This window comes from Pithys albifrons, chromosome 6 (genome assembly GCF_047495875.1).
Source record: "Pithys albifrons albifrons isolate INPA30051 chromosome 6, PitAlb_v1, whole genome shotgun sequence".
Lineage (NCBI taxonomy): Eukaryota > Metazoa > Chordata > Aves > Passeriformes > Thamnophilidae > Pithys > Pithys albifrons.
The window spans coordinates 22,930,804-22,957,316 of record NC_092463.1 but is presented as its reverse complement, the minus strand read 5'-3'; the positions used below and the strand labels follow the sequence as shown (position 1 = coordinate 22,957,316).

The 26,513-nt window shown below is 39.2% G+C and overlaps 1 protein-coding gene across 2 annotated transcripts in view; it reads right to left on the bottom strand.

Moving 5' to 3' along the window:
* The window catches only part of SPTLC2 (serine palmitoyltransferase long chain base subunit 2), a 72,517-nt gene that overhangs the window by 17,584 nt on the left and 28,420 nt on the right, over window positions 1-26,513 (bottom strand). For both annotated transcript variants that reach the window (XM_071557756.1, XM_071557757.1), the window contains exon 9: window positions 24,940-25,066. In XM_071557756.1, coding sequence (XP_071413857.1) covers window positions 24,940-25,066 — 127 coding nt within the window. The remainder of the gene's footprint in view (window positions 1-24,939; window positions 25,067-26,513) is intronic.

Genomic DNA, 26,513 nt, shown 5'->3' with positions numbered 1-26,513 from the left:
TCTGTTTTGGAAACAAGCATTTTTCAAATCTCGACCAGGAATTCAATATTCTTCTGCTGATTTAACAGATTCTCCACTAAGCTTTCAGAAGCTAAGTTGCCTCCCAAGGGCTTATGAAGATCTTTTGCAATGTTAACATAATAAGTCAAGTTGTTTTCTGGACACTAAATTTGTAAATACTTCATAATTAAAAAAACCAACACAACAGCCAATTTCTTTTTTTTGAGAAGATATAAAAGCCCTTCTACCCTTTTACTGCCATGAACATGTTTTTCATACAAGGTACCGAAAACTCCCCTCTTGAAGGCTGCTGCTGAAAAGCAGAAGTCAAGCATGGCTTCTAATAACATTTGCATGCCGAAAAAAACCCCAACAAAATGTTTTTATATTTATCAACTAGCAGAAAGGACAAGCACAGTTTAAGAATATCTGACCGGAAACAAGGGTCAGATTAGAAACAAGGTAGTACCAGTTAGGGACTACAGTGAGTAACTTAAAACCAGAGAAAGTAGAGTGAGATTTAAAACTAAAAAACACTGGAACACTAAACAAAATTCCAGTCCAATGATGATTAAATGCCAACACTTTTACCTTTTAAGGAAAAGTTGCACTAAGAGAGATGGGGAGAGCACAATGCTGTTAAAAATGCTGTAATGGATGTTTAAGGAACTAGGATATGCTGATTTCATCCAGTGCTGATTTTAAGATGCTTGTAACATCATCTGTCAGAAAGAAGACTCCTGACATAAACTCACACCCCAAGGCAGAAAGAGGGATCAAGACCTATTCACATGTACAAGCCTGCCAAAGGCAGCACTCATCCACTCAATAATGGAAAGGTGACCTCCTACAGCAACCTATTCTGTCAGCCTCAAAAAAAAAAGTGATTTACAACAGCTCATGAACAAGATGGAGGTATAAAGCAAAGTTTCAGTGGTTTCTTTTAAGAGATCACACTATGCAAGCTAATAAAGAAAATTCTATACATATTTACATTACATACTGATTTCTTATCTTTCAGAATACTTTTCCTATCTCATTGTTTAAGTTCCAGGGACAAGGTGGCTCCACATGTTTCAATCTGCTTTCTCCAAGACTGCTTGTGTAAACGCTGCATTGCTGCCAATGTTTTCAGTCAGAATTATACATCCTTCCCTTCAGAGGCTGTCTCCAGATTTTCATTATAAATCTTCAGAAAAGTATTATATACAACTATACAACTATGTACAACTAACCTGAGATTGCACAGAGACACATTAAAATGTATGGGCCACAATACTATATTCCCCCAGTTTTACATTAGAAATCATAGAATACGCTGAGTTGGAAGGGACCTACAAGGATCATGGAGTCCAACTCCTGGCCCTGCACAGGACCATCCCCAAGAGTCACACCATGTGCCTGAGAGTATCATTCAAATGCTCCTTGAACTCCGTCCTGCTTGGTGTTGTGATGACTTCCAGTGCCCAACCACCCTCTGGGTGAAGAACTTTTTTCTAATATCCAACCTAAACCTCCTGTGACACAACTTCAGGCCATTCCCTTAGGTTCTGTCACTGGTCACTTCAGAGAAGACATCAGTGTCTGGCCCTCCTCTTCCTCTCATGAGGAAGAAAACACCAGTTCACAGTGGCAAATGCCAAGAGAACCTGCCAAAACAATGAGAAATTTAGAGAAAATAATTAATAACTTAACTCAGCGCTATTATAGTACTGTTTAATAGCTCAAACTCTAGTATTTAGCAAACCAGTCAGAAGACAGAATCAACTCACTGGGTTTTTTGCAGGGCTGATGGGGAATCCAGGTTTAAAGCAAGCTTGGAAATGGAAGAGTCTGGGCTGCATGTCTTGAGCCCAGGGTCACCAGAAGGATGAGGCACCTTCCACTCGTGGCCAGTGCTGCACACCAGGAGTCCACAAGTGCGGTACCCAAGGGTGTCTGAGACCTGCTCACAGCATGTGCTCCCCGAAAAAGGCCTGCACTGCATCATGGGAAATCTGTGTTTAATTCACCCAGGAGATGCTAACGAATCACCAATGGGACAGTTGAGTAAAGTTATTTATTCTTCTGACATACTTGTGTGCTTCCCGAGTTCACTGCTTGGGGGAGAAATTACAAATAACACGGTAGGAGAAGTACAGTTTAAGAGCCAGCACTTGAAAGTGTGGATGAGGAAATCAAAAGACCACTGAGAGCTCATGTTCATGGCCATATGGCAGCAGCATTAGCAACGATTTATTTTAGGAGAAGCGGTGAAGGGCTTGGCTTGTGACCATTCTGAGTTAACCCCGCGACTGTGGCTTTCAGCAATACTGTACGCAGAGGATTTGCCTGGATTACACGGGCACTCAGCATGGAGCCACTGCAGAGGTGATGGCAAAAATGCTCAGTGCTATAAAGGAGAGAGGAAAATGGTCAAATCTGATTTTTTAAATTGGCAATGGTAAAACAAAAGAGAATCATAAACAGAAAATGGAGTAAAGAAAAATTATGGCTGATATTCTTGGCATTGAAAGGTCTCAGAGAAATAAAATTTATGCTAATATTAAGTATCTGTCATTGCATTTGCTATCAAACTAAACATTTCCAGTGGAGCCTAAAGGCATGCCAAAAAGCAGCTGGGTGCATGTATTGTGTACTCACTGAGTTTATGTATACTGGTGAGATTGAAGCCTTTGGCATATTCCAGAGCCCAGAGGAATATTTTTATATTTGCACTTTCTGCTTTTGTTTGCAACTACCAGCTGCATTTAGAGAACTCCAAGGCAGCCTGCTCTCCCCATGAACTTCATCGTAAAGATATGCAGCTCTCACCAAGACAAGATCATGTCTCTTGATATAACAGGAAAGATGCAATCTGTTAGAATCATAAAATGATTTGGGTTGGAAAGGACCTTAAAGATCATCTAATTCCATTCCCCCTGCCATGACCAGGAACATCTTTCACTACAGCAGGTTGCTCAGAGCCCCATTCAACCAGGCCTTAAATAGTTCCAGGGATGGGGCATCCACCACTTCCCTGGGCAGCCTGGGCCTGTATTCCACTACCCTTGTTGTAACCTTTTAGTTTAAAACCATGGCCCCTTGTTCTATCACAATAGGTCCTACCAAAAAGTTTGTCCTCATCTTTCTTATAAGCTCCCTCTAAATACAGAAAAGCCACTATGGAGGCACTTTGCCAGATCTTACTAATTGTTCAAAATAGCATACATTTCACAGTTTATTATTCTATTAATAGAAACTCTATGTTGGTGGCCACAAAAGAACTTGACTGATGAGGCTGCATATGTACTTCAAATATCACAGTAATAGTGTTGCCCAACCTTGCTGTAGCCAATAAAACAGTATTTGTATTGACAGGGTAAGGCTGATTTCTTCATACTGCCCTGGTCTGTGTATCATTTAAACTTCTCTAGAGCAGTGGCAATGTCTGCACAGCAGTGAGCGTAAGTCTTAGCTCATGCCAAAGAGTTTCTGCAATATGGGGACACAAACATATTACAAAATGACATAGCAATAAAATCAGCTAAAATGGCTGCTCCTCTGTGCACAGCCATGACAGTATTATAATTATTTGATTACTCATCTTTTGCCTCAAACAGCAGACTTCATCATGTGAACAGAGAGACTTTGAAATAAGATACATATTCCAGGGAGATCAGCATGAATAAACATTTTAAGGAGTTAGTAAAAGCAGTATTGAACTCAACTGATTTAAACTGAGCCAATGTTTATCAAACTACAGGAGTCAGCTTTTCTACAGCAAAAATCCTTTTTTTAAGATCCTGAAAACTCAAGCTTTAAAGAGAGATTAAACCAGCAGAATGTTACTGACGTTACAAAAAAAAAGACTGGTTAGCAGACTATTCTGCCTCAAATCTGGCCAATGCTGGCTCCTAAAAGCAGCATAAACCAAACATGTAGTAATAGTTGCAAATATATAAAATAAGTAAACTCCATTAGAGGCGTTTCTAGTTGCTAAAACAGAAATTATTAGTCCATAGTCATTAAAGTGGAAGGAAAATGATTTCTTATTAACTCAATTCTTTAATTATTTTGTGTGCATGGAGGTTTAATCTTCTGGGTGTACATACATCATTAGTAATCAACTTTTATAGTTTTTGCCTTTTTAGTTGGCACAATTGTACAGCAACCTGCATCTTCCCCATCCAACTGAAACTAAGTTAATGTTCAGCCCTACACACATCCTTTACAGATTCTCAACTACAGAATTCAGTAACCTGCTAAGGACTCAGAGGAAAATAGAATGAAAGTAACACCTCAAGTATTTACATTCATTAAGAAAGGTAGATCTAAAAATCCACAGGATGGAAGACTCCAAGTACCGCCTGTCATTACAATTAGCCAACAAAGGGCCCGAGTCTTTAAAACAGATGTGAATAAAGGGCTATGTTACCAAATGTAGCATCATTACCATATACTGTATCGGTGGCAGAGATTCTGATGAAGCTGAAACTAAAATGTAAGACAATTGACCTGCAGGGGTCTGAAAGACATTTTTAAGTTATCTTGGGCTATGTTAGAGTATTTGCTATTAGCAGAGTATGTTTCCACTACTCGAGGAGACTTCTGTAACCAATCTCAATAGTTCACCAAGCAACTGCAGCCACTGATAAACTGAAACCTTGGACAAGACCTCATTGCTCTCCATGATCGGAAGAAGAGTTTCAGCACTGAAGTACAAAGCTTAATCCTAAAATGCAAGAAGATAATAACCTGACTTGGATGAAAGTCAAACATTACCAGGAAGAAAGAAACTACTACTAAAAGCTGCCAGTCATTCCTCTGCAGGAAGATCACCAAAAAAGTAATCCTCAGAGAAGGAAGGAGGAACTGACCTGATAAGGCATGTAACTATAGTAGGAATGAAAACTGGAACATACCTTAGAAAAGAAGCTTTTTTTAATAGATGAAACACCTTGGCTGGACTGCTTTGGTACTTCAAGGCTATAGGGTGATTGAATTAGGGAATAGCATCTCAAAGATGTGAGTAGCCAAGGCAGATGCAAGAAACCCGTCTAACCAAAAGGTAAATTTGAAAGACAGTAATCAAATAGCAACTCCAGAACTGCTGAGCAAAGGACATGTAACAGCTTGTACAAGGGACAAAACAGCCCATTTGGCAAGGTAAGAATGCACCCTTGAATCTTGCCTCCTTACCAATTACACATCCTTTATAAGTGTAACAGAATGTTCTACCCATGAGCATCACTAAACTCCAAACAGAGGTTCCAAATGCTTTGATGATCTCCTGACCTGATTTGGTGCAATCAGATGTGAGAGTACCTAATATATTTATGGTCGGTCCAAGAAATGAGATGCTGGAATCACCCTCACCAGCCCAGGTCTAGTAGGATGGCTATTGACACATTGTATTGACTTGCCCAAGACCATCAGAAAGAATCTCATCAGAGAACAAGTCAGCTTCCCTGATCACAGGCTGGAAATGCCCACAAGCAAACAGGCATAAATCACCTATGAAGCATCAGGAATTGATATAATTAAGAAGTGTCAATACAATGAGGTCATTTTAGGATGCATCTTGCATAGACAATGACTCTTGAAGCACCTGCACTGTACCTTTCCCCATCATACAACACCCCTGAAAAAAGGCATTTGTGGCACGTAAAAGATGCTCTCTACAGTTTTATTATTCTTTGTGTCAAAAGATAAAATGTCTGAATGTGCTGAAAATAGCTGCTACTGATGTGGGAGGTACCACTTTCACTGTTCACAAATCCTTTAGGTTGGAAGAGTGTCTTGAACTCAGCCAGTCCAATCTGCCTGCTCAAGCAGAATCAACTAGAATAGGTTGCCCAGAACTGTGTCCAGTTGGGGTGTTGACTGTCTCCACAGATGGAAACACTACAACCTCCAGGAGCAGCATGTTCCAATGCTTCACCACCCTCACAGTTTCAGTTTTCAGAAACTCCTTCCCTCTTAGGTAAACCCTAAAATCATCAAAAACTTATAACTTAATAGATGCAGAAAACATTACACACATTAATTAATACACACTAAAATTACACATATTCAGTTCTACTTTGTACTTTTAGCTGCCTCCTACAGGAGAGGATAAAATGTCAAGCCTACTGTTTGAGAGACTAATAATAATAAGCACTTTGTAACTTTTGCTCCTCAACAAACTGCGCATATTAGATATGATGTGTCTTGCCTAAATGGCTTAGAATTGCTGAGGTATTTTGCCCACAAAAGGTGAAGGTCCAAGCTGCCAAACCAGAATAATACACATCCCCTTCTCATGTACTCCGCAGCCAAGCAGTGAGTCACACTTGCCATGGCACTTTGCTCACTATACATAAAAATTCTTGACTGAATTTTAGTAACCACTCAACATGGCTTTGGAGTTATTTTAACCTGTGGCCAATCTCCACATGCATGTCCAAACTGCCTGGCCACAGAAATAACAAGCATAGCAATGCCAGGTTCAAAGTGTTTTCTTTTTACATCTAAATCTAAGATAAATGTTATTCATGCTATATTGTGCAAATATAACTGTATGGACTCCAAGTCTAAAAACAGAAGTGGTAGGAAAGTAAGAATTAGTAATGAGTGGTATTACTGCTACCTCAGCCCAAATAAAAAAAAAAGACTGAAATGCTTTGCAGAGCTAGTTGATGACACTTTGCTATGCAGCAATGAGCCTCACAAAAGTTATTAAAAGAACTTGGCAAGAATAAACTTCATCATAGGGTTGACGTGATTTTTTTAAAGTAAGTAAAATTAACAAATTGAAAAGGTTTAGAATTGTGTTCTGAAATAAAATCTGGACACAGACACCAGCCAACATTCTCAACAAATCAGACACTATAGAAAGTCACATACAATATGTTCTATTTGCAAGCATTTAAACCTCTCTTAGAGTTGTAATTCAGATATTAAGAGAACCAAAACTGTTTCTCACCTCCAAGACTCTTACAGGCATTTCTGTCTGACAATCATCACCAGTTCAGATGTTTATTTTTGTCAGAGCACAAGAACTGAGCCCGAATGTATCATATAATCAAATAGTATCATATAATTAAACAGGTTAGAAGAAGAAACGATACTCCGGCTAGGACAGCAAATAAAAGAAGTTGCCAGGAGGACAAATTAGCCAGTAAACTGCCTAACACCACTCTGAACTTTCGCTTATAGATGTAAACTGACTACTTGGCAAGCTTTCAGAAAAGGAACCTACCTCCCTGGAGCAACAGCAACAAATGAGTTTAAGTACAACCAATCTTTGCGTAAAACCCTTTAATAATCTGCACAGTTCTTACTGCTAGGTGAGAACTACACTAACAGTCCTTGGGGGGTAAGGTAAAACAAACGGTGCCAATTGCATAATACTCAAGATGTCTATCGTCACTTTTTCAAGTCCCTCAACACATTAGTGAAACTGAACTTGCAGAAAGAACTAGTTTCTGAAAAATCCCATGCACTATCCTGCTTTCTGAAATTTTCCTTTAGAGGTACAACTAATAGACAATATTAGAGGAAAAAACCATGACACCAAACACAGGGAAGTATGTAATTTCCATAAACAATCTTTATTTCTTATTTTCTACCAATCTGGACATGAAGCTTTTATGTCACCCATTGCTACCAAAAAGCTGCAGCTGTGCCAGGGCCATGTAATTTATCACAACCATATGGTGTGCTGTCAATAAAGGAGGGGCTGTTATCATTCCAGGGCAGAATAATTACCTTTCCTTTGAACAAAGGACAATGTTTTCAATAAAAACCCAAAGCTGTTTAATGCAACTTCCAGTCTGTCAAGACTCCCACTGTGCAGCTCCAGGGTTCAATAGACTCACAGAGTGGAGAGGACCATTTGTTAAAAGCATAGCTCAAGTCTCTCAGAGGACATTGATGACACACGATTAAAAAAACCAACAATAGACATATTTTGAATTTTCTTTAAAAGCTTTTTGTATATACTTTTTTCATTTTTACAGGGAAAGTAGCTGTACTGCATTAAAATGTCACCTATGACACAGGCTTTTTAAGTAAACTGTGGTAGATCTTCACTGCTCTGGTATGCACCTCTTCTGGCTTTGCATTTTTGCATCTCAAAAGCAGGAGTAGCAACATTTATTCTGGGAGGAAGACTAATAGGTAAGGCTTGTGAAGCACAGAGAATTAAAGATTAGCTGGCAAGCAAAGCTAAAGAACTGAAAGCCATCTCTTACAGACCAAACACTACCAGGCTGACACTTCTCTGACATCTGGAAACATGTCCTGATTATACCGGAGTGATACAGAGGGCTGGATCTTGCAGTGTAATTAAACAAGTTACAATATAACCAAATGGTACCTTCACTTTGAGAACACAAGTAACTGGATGAATTTCACGACATATAAAAATTTCCCTTTTAGTTTCTAACTCCGCCAAATAAAAAGCAGTAATTATTTGAACACTCAAAGCATTTTCTAAGCCTGCTTCCAAGTCAAAAATGGACTTCCAGCTTCCCCTTCTTTCAACAGTACATATTTAATGAAGTGGTAAGAAACACATCCTCTTTTCCTAACACCAGAACATTTTGTTCATCTTGAAAAGCTAGAATAACTGTTTAGCCTGGGAAATTAAAGGTAAGCTGAAATCCCAAGTGCAACCATTTCCAGGAATTACATCTAACAGGGTAGAACAAAAATGTTCAAGTAGTTTCAGTTCCACAATGGTAACAAACGTATTAAAAATGGCTTAGCTCAGTTTACTCTTGACTGACCTTCTCTTAAACTAAGATCAAGTCAGTACATTTTTTCCTTCATGCAGCAGTTGCCAAAAGGATGTTACTCAGATTCTATTTTATTTTATATGTGATTTACAGCCTTAAAAGAAAAACAAAGCATGATAGAAAAGAAAAAAAACCACCCAAACCACAAGTGGACAGCATTCAAGACTTGGCACAGATCTTGACTGACATACATTTCTGCTTATCACCTCCAGGAGCTGAACTAAGTACCTGATGACTTAATAACCAGAAGACCACAACTCATAAAAAAAGGGTTGAAGATAAAGCATGAAATCTCTCAGTTCTCCTAAGAAGTAGTACGTGCATGAACAAAAAGCTTCACAGGAAAAGAGTAAGTTGTCTTCTCTGTCTGAACAAGTGAGGGTGGCTCTTATCACAGGGTACCAGGGTGCAGTTCCATCAGAACTTCAAACACCAATGCAAAATCTCTTTGTTGCTTGCTCTTAACAAGCACATGCAGTGGGGACACAACACAATGGAGACAGCAACTGATAAACTTTCAGAGATGTGTAGATACAGTTACTAACACTTCTCTCAGAGTTGGAGTATTTCTTGCACCTATGCACTAGCCTGCAAAAGACATTTTGGAGGCTTTTCGAGCCCACACACGGGTGTGCAGCAACTCACACTCAGTGTGCAAAGGTGCACACAAGAGAAAGCTCAATGTCCTTCACAAGGTAGAGGCAATTACTTTCATTTGATAAGGAAATATTTCTACTGTTCTTGTTTTGTACAGTTTTTTCCCTTCAACTCTGTTATTACACATAAACTATACTACAAAATCATCTTTTTTGAGGCTCCTGGTCAGCTATAAAGCATTAGTGATGCCACTACTATTAAAACCACTTTAATGAGGTGAAGCCATTTGCCTTTACACAAAGAAAATACATTCAGAACCATTAATAACGACTGATGCACGGTACTTGGAAAAATAAAGCCCAAGAACATAAGGCTATACCACAGACCACATGATCAGCTGCTAATTATGTCAGAATTTACACAAAGGTAGAACGACTGTACCCTGTTCAGAAGCTTCCTCTTGATCTACCTCCTGCTCCACTAAGTGACTGAAGTGGTATCAGCTTCTATTTAACACCATATCAAATCATGTAATAGAGCTCTAAGGACAAACATGTCCGAACACCTTTCATGTACGTTTCATTATGGTTCTCCCTTCTAGTTTGTGATATGGATTTCCTAATTAATCTGAATTTTCTAGAGCCAGAAACTGAATTAACCTATTTTATCAACTGAAACACCTTAATCCCTCTTGACATCTTGATATCTGCATTAAGATGTAATTAAACGAAACATGGGGACACTCCCTCCAAAAACCCATAACCAACAAAACCACAGAAGGCCCCAACAATCAGTTTTGCTGAGCTTTGTGTGAGCTGTAATGAAGTGAACTTCAGTGCAGTGCTGGGGAAAACAGCTTTTCAAAGGCACCACTGGTATGCAACATCATGGGTGCACTAACTAGCAGTTTTAAAATTACCAGGTATTTTCAGCATTCTGATAAAAATATAGCCAATAGAATACACTGACTGTTTCAAAGGATGAACTTTCAAATGTCTCCCATTTACAGTATTACTCCAAAACAGGAACAACACGCAGTTCTTTGGTACATCCAAGAGAGAGGATTATTTGTAATTTAATATGGAAATATTTCAGCTATCTTAACACCCGGATAATTCCTATTCAAGTTTGGCATTTGAGACATGCTACATACTTGTCACTGCAGTGTGTGAGGTTTTGTGCCGTTTTGTGCGGTTCATCAATTGATGCACTGGCTGTAACAGGAGCCCACACAGACATTTGCTCTCAGGCTGCTGAAGAGATCGGCCCTCTGAATCTAGAGCTTTTTCATTCCACTCTTTATTTGTTCTGTAAGGTACATACAGCTCTCAGGAGTTCACAGCTAGAGGGATACCAACAGCCTAATCTGGCTGTAATTCAACAGAACGCATCTGTCTACATTTGTCAGTCTTTAAAGGAGATCTTAAGAACCACTGGGTTTGTAGCAGTAACCTTCACAAGGTTTAACACTTGCAGTGATTTTACCCCGTCTAATTTTAAAAACTGCCCTTTCCCTCTGTATATATAAGAAAAAGACTAGCAACAGGGACACAGAGCCATTACCATCTCAGACTCCCTGTGTGATAATTAGAGGAAATGATCTGTTGATCTCAAGCAGTCTGAAGTCTGCACAAACAGCACCTAAAGAACAGGCAGGGACTATTCAGCAGGACATACATCCCCCTGGGCCGGCAAAGGCTCTGCTGGACTGGTTCTTCTCTCACAAGTGCTTCTCTCAGAACCTGAAAACACCTGGGCTGCCAGAACACTTGTGGTTATAGATTATACTCAAGGACTGCTGTGGAACTGTTTTAGTTAAGCCTAACATGCAAAAACTGTCATGAGGCAAGCATTGATTTTTTTTTTTAAGTCTTAATTACCAATAAGTTAGCATCAAGGAAAAAAAACAAAACAAACAAACCAACCATAAAAAGAGAAATCCTCCCAATCGCCCCAAAACAATTCCCATTCACATTTACACAGGGTTTTATCTTATGAATTGCCCCCATTCTTTATTGTCAGCAGTCCCTTGATTTTAAAGATACAGAAATTATAAAATAGTAGATCCACATCACATAAATAATCCATTTAAATTATCCCTGTAAAAGAGAACCATGTCTTCAAATGTAATGCCAACTTGCAATTTATTTCAAGAACTCAGATTCAAGAGATGGGAAATCGTAATACAGTCTCTTACCATTTCTCTGCATCATCAAAATGCACTTTGCATTATAGAAACCTGGTTTTGTAAGACTTAGGAAAGTCTTTAAAAACCTGCCAGTTGCTGGTACAATCAGATTCCTTAATGACTACTAGAATTTCATCTATCTGGTAATTGCTTTGAAATTTTTCCCCCCAGTATTAGCTCAGTGGTATACCAGATTCAAGTCAGACACTGCAGAAATAGCAACTGTCACTACAACACAGAACAAAAGATCCCATGCTCTTCATTTGTGTTTAGTGTGACTCTTCATAGGAAATCCACCTAGATAGACGGAGAAGGATTTGCTGTCTTTGATGAAGAATGGATCTTGTCCAAGGCAACAACAACAAACAAAAATTAAGCCAAAACTCTGCGCTTCCTGTGAAAGGCTGTCAGAAACACACAAGCCCTTTCCACTTAAAGCAGAATTCAAGATAATGCCTGACCTTGTAAACTGAGAAAAATTATCCATAAACTCTGTTTAACCATTAAAAAAAGGAACAAGGAAGCATGTGTCCGTGTATCTAAAACTCAGTAAGACTCATTGAACACAACATTATTTCACATGCAAAGAATTGCACAGGAACAACAATTCAATATTCATGGTGACATTCACTGTATAACGATGCTGTAGTGAGAGATTAGACTCATGAAGAGATCCAGAAGGCTTCCCTAACTCCAGCCTCACAAGCCATCACAGTATTTTTCCACACAGAACTTTTCAGAGGTTGAATTTCTGAAAGCACCTCAAGCTCTCTCTAGAGTATCAAAGCTTAACAGAACAATACTGTACTGTGATAGAAAATAAGAACAAAAGCACACTGCCAGCTCAACTTCACTCCAACACCAGCTGAAGGATCTACTGACTAAATGCAGTATTGCCTGCAAGAACTCCCACCCCAGGCAATCCAGAAAGCAATTTCTGAAATGTAATTCACAATAGCTGTCCATGTTTGTTTATACCTTGCTCACTGCATCTGGTGCCACTGCCATCACATGGCTGAAATTCACTGCATCCTAACAATTATGATTTTACAGTCATTTTTACATTGAAGTAGAATGTTATCAAGCACTGGTGCAGATCAATCAGTGCTTTTAAAAGAACGTGATTAGGCCTATTCCTCCAGAACAAAACAATTAAGTTGGTGTTGCCTGGGTACATGTATTATCTAACTCTACATATTAATCACTGGTAAGATTTGTGGGATTTTATTAACACTCCTCACATATTGGCTAGTACAGATTTTGTATGATCAGAAATGCACAGTCATGATAATAGCACTCATAATCACTGCAAAGACAGCTGTACATGACAGCTCTTCTTGTGTCCTGCTGAGAAGGAACAGAAATGTGTGTTGGTCAGTCTACTCTTCTGAACTAATCACGGCACTTTCACCATAAGATCAAACCCATGAAAAAAAATCACAACCTTTTATAAACTTTCGATAAAATTTAACTTGGCAAGTTAATAGAATTGTCAAGACAAGCAAATATTTAAAACCTTCTATTTCCTTCTTATTACGATACCACAGACACTGAAATTTAAAAAGCACATCTTTGCCCTTAAAAATCCCAAGAATAAGAGAAAGCATCAGTGAAGAAGAGACAGAAGGAAACAGACTCAAGCCTTTGTACAGTACAAACAGGCTGGCAGACCTTTATGGTAGATTAAAGCCACAGAGAGCAAAAACATCAGGAACACATACAAACATCACATTTCTTTAGAAGCTAAGGAATGTGCAAGCTTTGACAAAGCATATTATATTAAGGATGTTTATAATTGACTTCCATGGAGACAGTTCAGTAGCTTTACAACATAGCAACAAAGAGTGTGAACTATATTTTCCATCTGTTTTGTGTAGGCTGTTTCTTCACAATGGAAGCCAATATAAAAGTTAACTGTTCCTTGGGATTTTAAACACCACAAGGGGGTGAAGAAATGCTCTTTGCCTTTGTAGTACAAGAGAAGATAATGAAGGATATGAATGGCTACTAAAAAAAATATACAAAAATATATGATGAAGGCCTCTTCATATATCTCAATCATGAAGTATTACACATAATGTAGCATTCACCTACTTATAGCTAGTATTAATGTCTTTATCAATTATATAATATGATACAGATAGAAAAAACCTTACAAAACCAGTCAGATTATCACCTCCAGCTGAACATGTGTGATAAAAACACCAAAGCAGCCCACTCTACATTTTAAGACAGCTATCAAAACCAAAAGGATACAGTCAGTAGATGCAACCGGACTTGCCCATCCTGCATTGTCCGTTTTAGCCACCAGCACACTTGCAGCAAGCGTGGGTAGTGCCCTTCCCAAATCTTTGTTCATGAAGCCTAGCCATGACAGTCAGTATAAAACACAAATTCAGCTCTACCTCAAGCATGAGGAGAACAAAAATGACAAAATTCTACGTACTCCTTTCATCTCCAGAGTTTATTTACAGTAGTAGCGTAAGATCTCTTCTAAAACTATGCTCCTTGAAAGAGACAAAACAAATAACAAAACCCATCTATTTTACTGTTCCACGTCATGAGCCCAAGTTCTGCCACGCTGCTGCTGCTAGGCTGGAGTTGACTCTCTGTTATATGGCATAGATGTTCTCTACATGTGTAGGCCACAAGAAGCAGTGTAGAAAACTGTATTTCTTTTTCCTGTAACATGTAAAAAAGCTGTAGTGCACACCACCTTTTCCAAGAAAAAGCACAATGCTTAAGTTTAATAGGTGTGATCTATACAGACAACACTCCAAAGAAAAGGCACTTAAACACTCCACAATACATTATTACTATAGAAAACCAAATGCATATGGATTGTACAGCCCTTGTGGCCACATTACACTGCCCTCAGATCTGAAGGGAAATCAGTGAACATTTACAACGTGTGTTAAGAAAATTCTTGCCATGAAAAATATTCCCAAAGTCCCTCATACGAGCCTTCAAACAAGCCTTCAATCCCACTGAATTCACCAAACCCAAAACTTAAGCTGTCTTAAGAACACCACCGCATGGATCCAAGATGGTGCCTAAGCAGCAGCAGCTGCTCCCACCATTATAATAATAATAAATCAAACCCCCAGATCCCACACTCCCACCTACCAGAACACAGGGGAATTCCCCTGGTTTACCAGGTATCTACAGTTTCCATGAAGACAGTGTTTTGCAAATCCTTCACCTCATGATGAATTGTTAAAAGAACTGATCCAAAGACAAGATAAACACTTGTAGGGGAATATTTTTATATCTACATAGAACTTTCCAAAGGTTTACCTACTAAAATTTCCAAGTTAACTAGATGCCAAAATCTATGGACTTAACCAAGATATTAGAGCACAATATCCAGAATCAACAGGCTATGAGCTACTAACTCCTTCTTCCAAATGGACAAAATCCTAAAAAAAAAGGCCATGTAGCCTTGCTCTACTCCAAAATGGGCTCATATTGAAGAAAGACAAGTACAAGTACTATAAAAATTAAGAGGATTAAAATGCAATAAAAATTACTGTAAACACAGTTTGTAGCACAAGCTCAGGGTTAGGAAGGATGAAGAGTCTGACAGCCATACCTATTGTCTATAGTCACTGCATGCCCTGTGGTAACAGGAAACACCTCTCAAAATCCAACTTGGAAAAGAAGAATTAAACTCTGCTGTGTCCAGGAAAAAAAACAAAACAACAATTTTCCCCTGAATTCTCAAATCCAAGAATAGTCTTCAGAGAAATGTAGTGAAGTACAGTCTACGCCATTGTATGGAACAGTTATTATTTATGAACACTAATAACATTTAGTCTGTCAGTCTATTTATCCTGTCATTAGGCACATCTCTAAGAAGCTAAGGAATATGTGCTGCAATCCATAGACGGACAAGATATCCAAATACTCAAATTTAGGGCAGTTATTCAGTACCTCTGCTGGATGATCTTTAATACACTAGTTCTCCTGTGAATCTCTTGTTAGCTGGTCATAAACATTATTTTTATTTCTAACTGCATTGTTTTATTAATTTCACATCAAACCAGTATAGAAGCACAAAGTTTTACAACATCCAAAGGGCTTAATCTATTCTGAAACTCAAAGCCAGTCCAGCCAAATGGATGGATTTATATGTCACACAAATCACAGACAATAAGGTAGTCATAAGAAACAGTGCAAATTAACTGCAGATGACCAGCAACAATCTTGTCCCTCATTCCCTACAGCTGCATTAGCCAGTGAAGTGCTGCTCTGAACTATAAAATCAGATGGGAATGCTCTAAGTGCAAGAAACAGCATTCAGCAAAAGTCAGTTGACTGGTCACACTGCATGTCAACACTTTAAAAGCTTCTAACAAGATTGTTCATGAAGCAGTTAGACCAATGCTCAAGTTCTAGCACAGCAAGGCTTGTCATTCAGTGGAAAAGATATACCAGCCAGCTACAGAATGTCCACCTTTGGTTAGAAAAAAGCCAATAATCATCCTCACCTAGAAAGAGACAGAGCTCAGGTGTCCATTCTCCTACCTGGATAGTGAGGTATCCATGAGGGGCTGTCACCTGAGAGGTGGAACATGTTTGACTATCCTACTCTTTGGCAAACTCCTCTGGGAGCAGACATAAACACTGGATTACCATCTTCTGGCCAAACTGAACAGAAACCAGCACTACAAGGAAGCGACACCAGGGCACTACGAGAGAGGGTTCATGTGTTTGAGATGATAATGAGAGCCTACACAGAAGTAAACTTTGACCAGTAACTGATACTGTAAGGTACTATTAGAAATATTTAATCTTTGTGTTAGTTTGAAAATCCAGAAAAATGCCTGGCAGATAGACTACTTTTTACTATGTCTCTTGGTAGGAAAACCCCTTAAGTGATAAGGAAAGTGAACATAACAGTCCTCAACACCTACTTTTCACCAGTGGTACAAAATGGGACCTTACGAAATGGAGCACAGTAAGTTCCAAAGGTCTTTTTGTCTCTCAACCTAACTTTGATACACCTCTGTCCTTGTTTTAGCTAGGGTGGATAGTATTAATATTGCTACAGATTTCACCCAAATACAAGGCACAATGGGAGAGACAAGAGGCCACAAATGTGTATGTGCTCGTTATTAATGTGTCCTAAAGTTAAGAACTTCCACTCTGAATGAGTTGGCTTGTTTGGTTTGTAGTTTTGTTTTTTTTCCAATGGGAAGCTTATATATGAAGTCTCTGAGAAGGTAGAACCTGAATCCCAGGCACTCAGCAATAGGACAAGGGGGCACAGGCTCAAGCTCTGCCAGGGGAAATTTAAGTTGGATATCAGAAAAAAATTCTTTGCAGAAAGAGTGCTCAGGCATTGGAATGGCCTGCCCAGAGAGGGGGTGGATTCACCTTCCCTGGAGGTTTTTAAACTGAGATTGGATGTGGCACTGAGTGCCATGATCTGGTAAAGGGACTGGAGTTGGACCAAGGGTTGGATTTGATGATCTCAGAGGTCTTTTCCAACCCAATTGATTCTATGATTCTGTGATTCTATGACCTTTCATAGAACACAGTCTTCATACATCTTTTTGCGAAGACCTTCATCTATTCCCAAAGAGATCCTGTACAATATTTCAAGTTTCTCCTTTGATGTCAAAGATGCTTATAGCCAAGAAGTTAATCTCATGATAAAAGCCACAGCCTGCAAATTTGCCACCAAGTCAGAGCTGGCCACATCTGCATGCACATCTGTTATAGCAGCCATACTTGTCCTTCTCCCGTGTGCTCTCAGATTTACCCTAAAACTCTACAATAATTTCATCAGGAAGGATGTGGGGCTTTCCCATGTTACTAAGCTGTATTTGGCAAGAAGCTCCTGGTATCCTGCCACCTGGAACTGCAGTGAGGTGGAAGAGTAGGCTCTGTGCCTGAAAAGGCCCAAACCCTGGAGGCCTTGCCTCTCCTGTGACATTTACAGACTTGTTTTTCCTGCAGAGCTCTGTTTTACAAGGATCCTGAAAAGCTCAAAGCCATGCATATAAAACCCACAACTACCTCTACAATGCCAGGTCCTGAACAAAAAGTCACTTGTCAGAAATATAGCTATAATCCTAGAAAAGACAGCTATTTTCAGTAAAGATTGGAGGTACTAAATATTCTGCTTCCAGCTCTTGGTGCAGACAGTTATTCTGTAAGAGTATCACACCTATTTGCACAGAGTACTTCTAGAGATACTAACTGCAGCACAGTATGAGGTCTCCACTCCATTTTACTGGGTTTTTTTTCTTTTCAATCCCAGTGCCATGGACAAATGGTTATGAAATCTTAGGGGCTGCTAGCCAGCATGAACTTGAGAAGCAAGCATACTCTGTAATATGTTTTGCCCCTTGTAGGCAGCATTGTAACCACAATTTTTCCAATATGCAACGATTAGGCAATAACCTGAGCATTACCAGAAGCTTGCTTGAGGCAGAAAGAAGCTCTACAGGTTGATTTATCCTGTCCCTGACAAGCCAATTTGTCTTGAACTAAACCATACTGTTGAAGTTAGATTTCAACAGAATCTGCTCAATCTTATTTAAAACAATCTCAAATCTCTCCTCTGGCCATATGCTCTTAAAATACATTAATTGGCATGTAGGTCTTTCAAACAGCTTCTTCCTTCAAAGATGAAATCTGTGCTATCTAAGGAGGTTTATAAATTCTGGAACATTAGCAAACATCTGCACACTAGTAGGACAAAAGTACACACTGTAGACTGTCAAGATGGTCCATGTTTGGGAATTTGTGGTAGGTCAACTGCACTGATGTGAAATGGCATGAGTGGACCTGGTGCCAACCACATTTTGCATCAGAACCTGCTAAATTGGGCATGGACAGGAGTTCAACTGGTTTGCAACTCCCAATGGCCCAAAACACACACGCACACACGCACAAACACACAGAGCCCACAGCAAGGGCTTCAGTTACCACCTATTGGTGGTACTACCTTTTGTTTCCAAAGAAGACAGAAACATTTACACTATATAGTCTTCAGAGAAGTCTCTATACTGCAGACACTGTTCTAATACTAGTAATAATTTTTCCACGTAGAAAATTGCTGTGGTTGCCAGGACTGATGATAGGAAGTGGTGCTTGTGTGGGTCATTCTGGTATTTTAAAAAACTGCTCTAGTAAATCATGTATTGCAACAGAAAACATGAACTCTGTTCCACACTAACTCAAAGAAAGACAGAGTGCACATCACCTGATTTTCGACTACTCACGTTGAAATGCTTTACTTCTGTGTTACTGATGTACCAGACTTCAAGTTGCATTATTGCTAACAATGTATAGCAGTGACCTGCTACCAGTATTTTCTCCTTTTATCTATAGGAGCAGCACACCAGCATTCTGCAGAAATGCAGCACCTCATGTGCTACTGAGAGTAAAGTCAGCCACACATTTTAAGGTAATGTAAGAAATGAAGAAAAATTAAATTATTTCAACAAAGCCACATTCCTCGTTGTTTTTCCACCATGACAGATCAGTGTTTAGGCTATGAAGACACAGGATGACAGCTCACACCTGAACAGAAATAGCAAGAACCAGAATGTGAATAAAGTAGATATACAGTTATAAAGGTTTATAAGCTCTTGCACGAACACCACAAAGTTGAATAAGGTTCAAACGAAGAGGCACTGAAGAATTCTCACATTCCAATGTACAACACAAAGGGTACAGCTCTGCTAATGTCTGTAAATACTCTTCAAAGCATCAAAGGCTGAAAGATTTCTCCTGCCCAGCCCAGGTTAAAGCAATTTTTCTGGAGGCTTGCCATGCTCTGTGGGAGGGAGGTAGGGGTGCAGCAACAAACTGGATTTAACAGATCCTCAGCTGGAAGCACAAATACAGAGAATGATGTTTAAAACTGTTAGACCCCTGGAGAGAAGCAGGAAACTCTCTTTATGACCCCCAGAGTATTTGTTTTTCCAACAGTTTCCCAGCTCAGCTTGAGATTCTCAAGGGCAGCAACAAAAAAAAAGTTCTCACTTTGCTTAAATTAGTTTTGACTGGTCCCCAGGTTCCCAAGGTGATAATTTAACACCTCATTAACAAGTGCATTATTGGAGGAAATTCAAATGAACCGATTTTAATGCTAATTGAATGTTTTCAACCTCAGCTCGTACAGGGAGTATTTATTTCCCCCTTTGAGCACAACAGCAGTCAGTGCTTTTATTTGTGGATCTACTGCTAACAATGCCAATGTACAGACTTCCTTTATAAATACATTTTAAGCTACTTAAAATTCAATTCCAGGTGATGAAACATGGGCTATTCCTTCATTACTGCTTATGTTTTATACTTGCATATAGTTCTGGCTTCTCTTTGGAAAGAAAAAAGGTAATGTTACAAAAATGTGCAACTTAGAGAAACCTACTGATTAGACTACTGATGTTGTATGGGTCTGATCAACTACGTGGAGATTGAAATAGTCATTGCAGTCTTTTCTCCTCCAGAATTTAAGCAGACCAGGCTTGGGGTTTTTTCCAGCATGCTTCTCCCTGTGCGTATTAACAGTATATCAAAGGTCCTTCAATAGTTCAGTTAAGTTCAATTCTCTGCCATGACAGCTGTACCTTCTTATTACTTGTGGTTATAGTTGGTTTAACTACCTTTCTGATTTAACTTGCTCAATATTGTTGCACATAGCAATGGTATGACTAGAACTACATACTTTTACTTTTTTAATGATTTCTCTGATGACATAGAATCATTAGCTCTTCACAACCAAGGTGCTGAGACAAATGCCCCTCAGACTGTGTGCTGCTGCCTGACTGAGCAGTCTTTGAAGGTCAGTTATGAGTTTCCAACAGTTTAGCAGCTGGGATGGCCTGTGCAATTGCCACCTCCATTGAGCTATGTGGGAAAATAATCCTTCATTTCTATGCAGTGCTCAAAATTTAAGTGCCATCTTGGGCAAGGTCTACCCACATCCTATTCTATACATGGTATGTATGGGTCTGGGATTAGGTGTGGAATATTTGCCTCCTAAAACTGAGATGGAAGACAATAAACTTGTTATAAATGTCAACATGTAGAATTACTATTATTGATTAATGTCCATGGACAGAAGTGGTTCACCTCTTTTACAAGCCCTCAGCACTGCCAGCTTTAGTTCAAACTTAAAACACACCTGGATTTGAGACTCATCTTCAGTTCTTAATACACAGGAGAGCAAATGAAGTTTCATCTCTGAAGGTGGCTAACCAGTCCCTAGACTGGTTTCACTTGGCATGTTTTAATTTGCCTACATATCAGTTGGGTTACTTTTTGATTTTCTTCCACTTGCCCCCAGCAATGTTATCAAGGCAACAACCAGGCTGGGTCCTGAACAGCAACAGTGCTAACAGAACTCCAGTTGTACAGGATGTATCACTGGCTCTTATGTAAATAACAGAAAGGAGCCAGCTGGATTCTCAGACCTAGTGAGATTGTAATGGCAGAAAAATTGAGCTTTCAACTCAAACCAAACCATTGGTGCTGAAAAATTCATCAAGACAGGTCAAGTACTTAACACTATAAATCCCAACAATGTCTCATTTACCATGATAAGCACCAAGCTGTCTCATTTTCCCTACCGTCAATTTAAATAACTCAAACACCACATGGACAGCAAGAATCGAGTGGCTCTACACTAGAGCTTTCCAGAATTCCATTCCAAGAATCAATTTGCCATCTTTATGCATACCATGACCCTGAAAAGTCTGCTTATTGTGTCATTTTATTATCATTGTTTTAAAAGCCCCTTTATCTACAAAAGTTTATCTATCCAAAGTTCATTCATCTTTGTGGTTGAACAGAGAGCAAGAGCAGTATTCACTGAACTGTTGACAAGCATCTGCAACACTTGCTCATTGAAAGTTTTCAACCAGAGTGACTTTGAACTGGAAAACCACTCCAAAAGTTTGTTTTTGCTGAAAGAAGCCTTCTCTGTCTCTCCTGCTCACCTTGCTCTACTATGTTATCAACCCCAAATGTGATGATATATGAGATACTGAGCTCTCTTGAACAGTCTATGTGCTCAAGATGTTCAACACTCTTGAGGGCAACTGTTCCTTTGAAGAAATTCTCAAAGGCATCACAGATCAAGTATGTTTTGTTTAAGACCACATGGTGATCTTCTAGCCACTTACAGTGCACAACAAGAAATGCACAGTAAAACAGGACAGACACAGAGCATTGATCTGATAAATTCAGAGGAGTTGCAGATGTAATACTGGAAGCATCACTCCCAAGAACCTGTAACACAGTTCTGCTATTGCTTTGGTTGTTGGAGTGGTTTTTGCAGTCTGGGTGAAGGAGTAAGAAATATCCTTCTATTCATACACAATTATATTTCTGCAACTGTCTTCAGAGTGATTGGGGTTTGCTAGTAACTTACATGCATAAGCATTACAAAGAATTAATAGATTAGTTTGAACAGAAATCAATACACAAGAAACTACTGTCCCAATTCAGGCAGCACATTTGCATGTCACCCATCCTAAGTTCTCTGTAAACAGTTATTCAGCTTTTCATAACCTTTATATTTTGTATGTACTGCCTCCTACTAATACCCTATTTAGTCCCTGACAGCTTGCTGGAAAAATCTGAAAGGAGACATTCACTTTTTTTAGTTACATAAAATTTTAGTAACTACAACACCTTATATTGTATGTTTAGAGCCTCCAAATGCTTCCCTAGATTAAGAAATAACCTAGAAGAATTAACATATTCTTGCAAAATGATATACAAAAAAACCTTTAATCAACAAAAATTCATTGGTTCCTACTACTTATTCCCTGGCTACAGCCTATCTCAGTGTGACATCAGAATTTCCACAAAGGTTTGATGCCATGAAGAACAGCAGCTATTACAAACAGCATGTGGTAGACAGAAGCAGGCAGACAAAGAAGCCGCAAAGGCTCTTTTCAAGAAAGCATTCTTGAAGCCATTACAAGATTTAGCTGTGGCCCAAAACAGAGGTTGGGAGCTAGCCATCTACTGTTCTGGTTCCAGCTCCAACCTCTATGCTCTTGTAAAATCATTGCCCTCTCGGAGATTCCTTCATCCATTCGTTCAGCTTGACTAATTTAAAACCAGTGAAAATTTTGTAATTGCAGTCAATTCAGAGGAGCTTACCAGTGACCCAGTTTAACACTATTTCTCCACTTGTCTTCCACAGTTAACAACTATTATCAGCACCCATCTACTCTTCATTTTCTCATAATCAGATCAACTTCAGGCACTGCTCCTCCAGAGTCCCACTTGTACTTCCACAGAATCCAAACAGAAGTTTTTCAGCCAAAGCCCTTAAACAAAGAAAAAACTTTGTCATCCTATCACTAAGCAGCAGCCCAGTTCACCCAACTGAACTTTTGCCAACTTCATCCACAGAAAATGTCTACAAAGTAATATTATCTCCAAAGCCTTAAGGCAATTTAAAAAAAGCATTACTGGAAAACAGCACTCTGCAGAAAATGAACACAGAATCACCTTCATGCAGGAATCATAGTATGAGGTGCTTATCAAAGCTGAAGGTTGACTTAGATGCTTAAAAAGCCAGTAACGCTTTCACAAGACCTTTAGCTGAGAAATCATTTGAGATTTGACAGGGTTCTGGCTATCCAGCTGTTATATCCATCATTTACAGAAACTGCTACTGCCTGTATAGGAATTGGGCTTACTGAGACCTCTTTGAAATGGTACACTTATTTACTCATTAGAAAGAGTGACCAGGAATTCTGGTACTCCTTGGCACCCAGTTACCAGGATACAGCCTGATATACATTTTAAGCAACATGAGAATAAAAAAGGTCTTTCGAGTTTATTTTTTCACCAGACTGGTTCGTGATCTGTTTTGCTTTTCAGCTCAGATGGACCTTGCTGGCATAATGGCGAGAACAGCCCAGAGTGGAAATTACTTCCGTTCTCCTGGCTTGAACCAATACCACACTGCAGCCTCAGAAACAGGCAAAAATGCCTGAGTTTAAATACTGCAAACAGCAATCACACACTCCTTGCTTCCTGCTTCATTAAGCAAAGCAGACACTGGAAGAAAACCAACACAAGCAACGCCCAAGCAGACCACAGATTGTTGGCAAATCAACAGCTATAAAGAGCTCAAACAGTCACTTTTAAGACAGCAAGACAACTTTCATGTAGTTTTAAGCTTGGTTATTATCTGTGCTTGAGACCAGGGGGACAACTCTTGGCTGGTATGAGTATCTCACATGGACCACCTGGAAGCCACTCAGAGCCAGCACAGATACAGGCTGCTGTCTGGCTCTGTTTGCCTCACTGATGGCATCTCTACAGAGCAACCACCAACAATTTCTGGCACTTAACTCTGTTCTCAGATAATGTAAGCAAACCAAATAAAACCTGTTATAACAGAAAAATTCTCAAGTCATTTCTCCAGTGAGCTTTTCCACTGTAAGAGTTATTCAAGAGATTAGCTGATCCACATTCAAAAGCAATTTCAGTTCTTGAGCATGCACCATCACCACCTCGTGGCCAGACACCTCAAGCTCCCAGAACTCAATACACTGCAGCCTGAATTCTAAGAGTCTGCAATCTGAACACCACTGACAAATCCTCAGCAAACTATACTGTCATCCTGTGTGAGCTGTTCACAGCCTTTTAGTTACCCGTGAAGAGGGAAAAGTATCCTGCATGCAAACTGCTGTGCCATTTCAGTTTGAACGCATCTTGAAAATCACAAGTACAAGCTGTCTACTTCATGCTAGAACTGAAGGAAGTTTCTACCCACTAGGCAAATGAGACATGAGAATCTGTGATTATGACTTTGAATGCACAGAGACAAGTAAAAATTTCCTCTTTTTGAACTTTCACTATGAAATAAGAAAACTAAGACTATAAAGACAAATAGGCCAAATTTCTTCTGGTCCATTAAATTCATTGATTTTGAAAACTGTCTCTAGCTCTCCAAGTAAAAAAGGATTTCAGAAACATTTCCATATGTAACTGAGATGCAAACATCAAATTATACTAGAGACGAAAACTGGAAGCACTGGCCCTGCAGTAACCAGCACACAACTGTAAAAGACACACAGCAAAATACTTTGAAAGCAATGTATACAGTGAGGCAAGTAACAAATGACAGACAATGGGAAGAAAAAGAAGGAAGCTAGAATAGCCAGACACAGAACAAAAATGAATATAAGACAATACTGTGTCATAGATAAGACTAAGATGACTCACCTCTAGCTGGAAACTCTTTATGCTGTTATTATGCTGATCTGTCAAGGATAGTAAACTGGTTTATTGCTCTAGAAATTCCAGCCCAACATGTACTTATAGAAAATCATGAATGTGTCAAAAGGACAGAGGCTTTCTTTGGCTTCCCCTTTCCACATGCTTACAGTTAGAAAGACTCACCAACAGTTGTACCATCTTCACCCATAATGCACTTCACGGAGGTGATGATTTGCTCCACAACAGGAGGTGACATTGATGTTGCATACACTGCACTGTGAGAGTATGTCCTGAGGTAATCAATCAGTTCCTAGCAAAACACAACAGGCATCAGACATTGGCTTCCCAGCACTCAAAGAAATGCTTGTCATGTCTTTAAAAACTGTCATGTCTTTAGTCACAATAAAATGGCACCGCAAGAAACCTCTTTCAGAATGCCCCAGAAGAGAACAAGTATCTCAAGGATTGATTTTACAGTACAAGAAATAAACAGTTGAAAAGTGAACAGCAGGGACATGACAACCCATAATAATGTCACAGGGCAAGAAAGGGTGTTGATCAGAGACAAATGCCTACAACAGATCTGTTTAGCTAACAGCACCAGCAGTGGACTGTAACAAGGTGTTTGCATTGCACTGACTGCACCCAGGCTGCATTTCAAAAGTGTTGATTATAACAGAGGGAGTATAAAACAAACGAAATAGTGGGGAGCGGGATCCACAGGTGCTTATGCACCATGCTCAGTATACTTGTTTCCCAAAAAAAGACACAAAACAAAGAACCGGTTACAAAATTTTTCCTCTCATTTATGATCACAATATAAATAAAGCAGTAGGTGTAATTCAAGAGTGCAAAAACCTTACACTCGTTCAGGAGCGAACCAACACACTACTTTTGTTAGAGGAACAAAGGACCAACACACCTCAGATCTAGGCTGCTTGTGAACTGTAACAAAACCATGCTAAAATACCCAGACCACCCTAGCAAAATATTATAAACACCAGTATAAATGCCAGGACAGATTCCGCCTTCTTCTACCACAAAATGAATAATGATGACCCTGTAGCTACCACAAGCTGGGAATGCAGTACAGAAATACGTGGAAGTGTTCTGTTGCTGTCTGTCTAGGGTCAGACTTAAATGAAAGGAAGCTTAAAGGGACTCCGAAATAAACTAGATGAAAAGATTCAAGGCCTCTTACCTCTGAGGCAATCCTTCAATCAGTAGCTAAAAGACAGTTAAAAAGGACTCTTAACTTGCTTTACCTTATGCCATGGAGTTAATCCCAATAGATCACTACTTTTGGGAGAAGATTTATATGGTGCTTTTTGTTTCTGGGAAAGATGTAAGAGTAATTTTAATCTAACTACAGTAAACTCCCTATGAGGAAAATCTGTAAGTCTCATTTTCCTTTGGATTAATATGGAAAAAAAAATTGTCCTGGTAGGAAAATGGTAGACATTTACCCTCAAATAAAGCTTAGAAGCCTGATCTGTGAGATATATTTTAGGATATGAGAAAGATAAAACAAGGAATTGTTTACACCACCCCTCTGAGACTTAAGAGGTTTGGCAAGGGCAACACTTTCTAGCTGTACTTTCCAATAGAAAAGAGACAGTAGACAAATACCCCAAAACCCCCAAACAAACAAAATGATAAAACAAAAACAAAACCCCAAACCAACCAACCAAGCAACCAAAAAAAAACCAAAAACAAAGATGTGTCTTTTTAGAAAGCATACTATTTGTGTCCAGGCG